General features: G+C 36.6%; 1 protein-coding gene across 1 annotated transcript; it reads left to right on the top strand.

Annotated features, from left to right (window-relative positions):
* Positions 1-208: 208 nt before the first annotated feature.
* Positions 209-5,553, top strand: LOC124840875 (P-loop NTPase domain-containing protein LPA1 homolog 1-like). The gene is made up of 8 exons (XM_047317007.1): positions 209-384; positions 510-649; positions 2,051-2,385; positions 2,997-3,078; positions 3,236-3,661; positions 3,755-4,492; positions 4,628-4,738; positions 4,967-5,553. Exons 2-8 carry the CDS (start codon positions 515-517, stop codon positions 5,336-5,338), a joined length of 2,199 nt encoding a protein of 732 aa, XP_047172963.1. The 5' UTR covers positions 209-384; positions 510-514; the 3' UTR covers positions 5,339-5,553.
* Positions 5,554-6,000: the final 447 nt, after the last annotated feature.

The following is a 6,000-nucleotide window of genomic DNA, read 5'->3' as shown; positions in this document are numbered from 1 at the left end:
TTAACGTGGGATATGGGATAGGACTATTGATGTAATTGAACATGGTGATACTGAAGGAGGTGAAGGGGACCAATGGGTTTATCGGTGAGATTCCGAAAAAATAATAATAAAAAAATAATAACGCGGCAAAAGAAATTCGCGGAAGAAAAGAGGGCAAATCCGTCATTTGGAAAACCTGGATCTGCTATTTAAATTGAAAATGGAGAGAGAAATAGAGTGGTATCGTGAGAATAAAGGAGGCGAGAGTGAATTGGACATACCAGAATGCCGCACCGTTCAATCCATTCATCGTCAAACAATGGCGGAGGAAAATCCATGCCCTAGGCTTCCTTTTCAATAACCTTGTATTGTTTCATCGACATTGTCGTTGTTGTCGCCTCCACGGTTTTTCTCTTTTGCGTTGCTGTTAAAGTTCCTTTCGTGTGGGCCCGATCGCATAAATGTCGGGCACATTTGTTTTTGGTTGTCTTTTGTTGTGCTTTTGTTTTGAATGGATGAACAATCTGTAGGTGCGATGGGTGAGGTGGGGAAGATACTGTACATAGTGGTGGTGGATGACGCGCAAAAGAAAGAGTCCTTTCGCTACACGCGCCCCGTTCTTCAGAGCACGCTCCAGCTTATGGGGTGCAAGGCCCGTCACGCCTTCAAGGTAAACCTCTCACTTTTCTTTTTTCTGTTTTTTTTTTCTTTTTTCAATTCTTATTTGTAATTCATAGATATGTTTCTTTATGTCTCATGATTATCAATACGTCTGGTATTTCGACAATATAATAATTTTCAAGATTTTAGGTTTGTGATCTGTGTCAGGTTCTGGATTTGAGGGGTTCTTGTGGGAGTTTTGAGGTTTTTTTTTTTTTTTTTTGTTTTTTTGGATGGGGAAGGGGTCGTTGTTACCTTGTTGACCGAGGTGGTTTGACCTGTTTGTTCTTTAGCTTTGCCCGTAGTCCACGACGTGAATAACGTCTTGGGAGGTTTTGTCTTCTTTTCCGTTCGTTTGACTGCGTTTCATTTGGTTCTTGCTTTCTTGATTCAACTGCGTATGGAGATTGGAGACTGAAAAGGGTTATCATGCGTGTAAAATTCAGCCTATTTTTAATATATTCTTTTTTTTTTAATTGTGTTTTGGTAATAGATGATGCATTGTAGGTGACCTATTATTGTACTCAGAATGAAATCCCATGATTGAGAGAGAAGATTCTATCAAAGATAACCAATCAGGTTTCTCTCAAAATTAGTTGAAATTAAATGAGAGAAGATTCTATTAAACATAACTACTCAAATTTTTCTCAGAGATCGATTATCGATAAAAAAATTGATACTTAGAATTTAATACATAATTTTAAAAAATAATTGAATTTACGAAGTAGATTACCAGTCATTTTGTTTTCAAATCCTTTTTCCATTTGAATGAAATAGGGTTTGAATCTTATTCCCCTTGCTAAGTTCAACTTGGAAAGAAGAAATATATCACCAATCATTAGTTGGTCATTATTTGATAAAAAAACATGTTTTACCTTTCCAACTTAAGTATGAAAAGTTCCAAATTATATGGACCATGGCGGGTTATCTTTATTCAGTTATAAAAGAACATTTTCAATTGGAAAATCCTTGTTTCTTTTTGGAAAGGTCAACCTAGTATGGACTGTGGATACAACATTTGGCCACTTCTCAAAATTACACGGTACAGCATTGTTGTTAATATTAGATTAGCTATTGCTTGCATCTTAATAAAATAATAATGTTATTGTCTGTCTACTAAATATTGAGGTACCACGCGGGTATTGGAAGAAATATTCAAAAAACAAAGTAAAATATATTGTATGAGGCAAACTGCTAGAGGTATTGGTTTATGTTTGAAGATTATTTGACACCCATATGGTAGACACGAATATTTGATATGCAATGTTTGCTTTGTTTTGCTATTTGTTTGTGGCATCTTTTAACGGACTTCTATTAGCCAATTCTTATATGTCTTGGGCAGAAACTGCATATATCATCTGAATTTTTCTACAAACTATTCTGACCATGTTTTTCATTTTCCTCGTATCAGATCAGCCAAAGAGTTTTTGAACTCACAAGGAAAGCAAATTCTACTGATATTTTGCAGCCAGAAATAGAGGCTTTATCAGCTTTTGATGCTTTCAAGGGTAATCCTTTGAAGAAAGAGGGTCATGATGCTGATGCTGGCCTGGATATAGCTGACTTACGCAACCAATTGCTTTCTGGGAAAGATTATAAATTTAAAAGTGTACCTTTTGAGTTGTACAAAAGGCGCACATCTGCATTCATCCGACGAGAAAATTTTCTAGATATTGTCTGTGATGCCCTGTCAGAGTACAAGTATGTGGGTCCTAACCAGAGAGCAGACTTGGTCTTAGCCTGCAGGTATTGCATCATATCACTCGCTAATTCAAGTGCAAAAGTAATTTGAACCAGATGTAGCATATGAGCTCCTGTAGTAATCTGTTAAGTGATATGATTTATTGATCAAGATTTTTGGGTAATTGTTACCGTGTTCTTACTTTGCATGATGTATTTATTGAGATTGGATTACATTCATTTTATTAGTAATTTTTCTTTGGACATTATGCTGCTGTATGGCTTTTGAAAATGTCAACGGATATCTACCATAAAATGTTGATTTACTGATTTCAAGAACATTCAAAATGATCTTGCATACTGATTTGGTTCCAGTGACCTGGTTAAAATAATATCTATTCGTTTTCTAGAATTTGTTTTAGTAAACATTTTCTTCTTGCACTATTGGTCTTATTTCCATGTTGAAAACCAGGATCTTTGGACTGGAAGTTCAATTGCCCCCTTTTGATTCCTATTCTGAGTGAATTATCGATCTATAATATGAAGAAAAGCACACAGCATGGCAGCATTTTGATATGTGATATTTCTTTCGCATATGATTTTACCCGAATGCTATACATATCACGAGTTGGTTTTTCAGAATGTGGGTCAACTTGAACTGTTTTGTTTGGTTTTAGGATCCGTGAGCGCAAAGAGTCTGTGACAGTGCTATTGTGTGGTACAAGTGGCTGTGGCAAATCCACGTTGTCTGCATTGCTGGTATTTTGACAGAGAAACAGTTGTTTGTTTTTCAAAATGCAAAAAAGATAATCTAGGTTTTGCTTATATATTGTTGTAGAATATGCAAGTCGGTAAGTTAAAACTGAGTAGTATTTATGCCTTAGAGTTCAATAACTATTATTTTTATCTTCTTCAGGGTGGTAGGTTGGGAATCACGACAGTGGTATCAACTGATTCCATTAGGCACATGATGAGAAGTTTTGCTAATGAGAAAGAAAACCCCTTGCTGTGGGCTTCTACATACCATGCTGGGGAGTGTTTGGACCCTGTCGCTGTTGCAGCAGCAAAGGCCAGAAGGAAAGCAAAAAAGCTGGCTGGTGTGTCACATTCAATTCCGAAGGATGAAGCAACTGAGGGTAACAATTCTAGCAAATCTGATAATAGGATGTCAGAGACTAACCCTGCTTCTACTGAACTGCTAAGTCCCAAACAAATGGCTATTGAAGGATTCAAGGCACAGAGTGAGATGGTGATTGATAGTCTTGATAGGCTCATCACGGCATGGGAAGAACGAAAAGAGTCTGTAGTTGTCGAGGGTGTTCACTTGAGCCTCAACTTTGTTGTATGTTGGATTTCCGTTATTTTGTCCTTCTCTATTTCTTTTCTTATTGATGCCAATTTATGTTTCATTCTAAATTCTTAAATTCTCGTGCAGATGGGACTTATGAAAAAACATCCTTCAATCATACCGTTCATGATACACATTACAAATGAGGACAAACACTTGGAGAGATTTGCTGTACGTGCGAAGTATATGACACTGGATCCAGCTAAAAACAAGTATGTGAAGTATATTAGAAACATCAGAACAATCCAGGATTATCTCTGCAAGCGTGCTGAAAAGCATTTCGTTCCCAAAATAAATAACACAAATGTTGACAAGAGCGTGGCAGCCATCCATGCGACTGTATTCAGTTGTCTTAGAAAACGTGAGACGGGAGAACAGCTATATGATCCTGTTAGAAATACTGTGTCAGTTGTTTATGAGGAATATAGAAATCAATGTTCCGCAAATGCTTTGACCGCCAAAGGAATGCTTCAGTTGATCCAAAGACAAGGCTCTTCAAGGAATCTAATGGCTCTTGTTAATACTGATGGGTCTGTAGCAAGGGCTTGGCCTGTTAATTTAGTTGACAGTAATGGGAAGCCTGTATGGTGCCATGGACCAGAGAATGGAATTTGTCATCCAATGTATGGTCCGTTAAGAATTGGGAAGGCAGAACCGGTAAATCTTCAGTTTGGTCTTTATGGAATCAGTGCTTGGCCCAGTGATGGTGGCACTAGTCGTGCTGGAAGTGTAGATGAGTCTAGAGCCGATGGAACTGATACCGGTAGTAGATATGTATCCTCTTGCTGTAGCTCACCAAGGATGTCAGATGTCGCTTCAAAAGAGGTAAACTCGAACATTTTTATGTAAACTAATCTATGTTCAATATCAGAATAAGGGTTTGTTATTGTCAATGGTGCAAAAATTGGATAAGACCAAAATCATTCTATCAGTTGTTTACGATTTTTTGTGTTGTTTTAGCTCAAAGAGGACTTCTCAGTGCATGGTAGTGATGAGGAGATTGACGATCAACCTGAGGTTGGAAGTGATGAAGATTTCAGTGATGAGCCCGACAAACATGCCCACGAAGAGGTATAGACTTTGTGCTTTTATCTATTTCTATGCGATGGAATTTAATCTATAGAAGAATTTCAAATCTTGGTTTCATTTATCAAAAGCATTATTCATCGATGTTGTTTTCCATGAATCGACTTATAAGGTTGTCTTTAACCTGCATACATTAATTTAGTTAACATCACAGGTTTTGATCTCCGACATAAACAATATCTGGATCTTTTTTAATGTTTTTTTACTATTCAGGTAGGATCAGTTGACGAGGAATCAACAAAATCTGATGAGGAGTATGATGATCTTGCAATGCAAGACGTGGTGGAGAATGGGTATTGGTCGGACGATGATGATGAGTTTAGGAGTAAGGTTGGTCTTGTTGGCGGGGAGTTAGGAAGCAAAATGCATGGGGGAAACAGGTATCGTCGAAACCTGGATCTTTTCTATAGAAGTAGAAGTGAGCCAGTGGCAGTTCCTGAGCCACAATGCTCTTATTCTTCTCTGCTCGTTGAAAAGAACGAGAGGAAAGCCAAATTAAGAACACGTTCCCTTAGTATTCCTGCATTAGGAAAACACAGACCAGCAATGAATGATCCTATCCTTTCTGGTGCTCCTCAGAGGTAGCATCACATTCCCTCTTCAACGCAACAACTAAATCATTTTGATTTTTTTGGTGCATTTTCTTAACTGTCTTACGATGATGTCTCGTGTAAATAGTAGAGCGTCCAAAACCTTAGTCATCTTCCAGTTATTTCTTTGCTTCATATGGATGAACTTATGTTTTCAAATTGTTCTTGAACATTTTTCTGAGGATGTATATAGAGTATTGAATTCGTGAAGTCAACCATCTCTGCTATAACCTACGCAACGTCGCCCTTATTATGATTTGCTTTAAATATTTCTTTTAAGCATTTTAGTATAAAAGACTCGTATATATAATTAGATAGTATCGCACAAAAAATGTTATTTATTTGGTTAAATTCGTGTTTTTCTATCAATCATGGTTTACAATTTATTTAGGCAGTATTTTTATGTAATCATGGTTGTTAAAATTGTCTTTAATAACTTATCATGTTATGACTTTCTTTTAGTCGAGACGACGGCCCAAAGGCCGAAAAACAGCATTTCAAACTGTCATTGTTTAGTCAACCGCGGCTAAAATAAGATTTTTGTACAGGTTTTAATTTTTTTATTCTGAAATAATTCTAAATCAGTAAATATTCATGTATATTTCTCTATCATCCAAGTATTTGTTTCAGATATAAATAATATATTATTTATTCAAT

Source organism: Vigna umbellata, chromosome 3, assembly GCF_029865625.1.
Source record: "Vigna umbellata cultivar VRB3 chromosome 3, Vumbellata_1.0, whole genome shotgun sequence".
NCBI lineage: Eukaryota > Viridiplantae > Streptophyta > Magnoliopsida > Fabales > Fabaceae > Vigna > Vigna umbellata.
The sequence above is the reverse complement of the archived record's forward strand: the minus strand, read 5'-3'. Positions and strand labels throughout refer to the sequence as shown.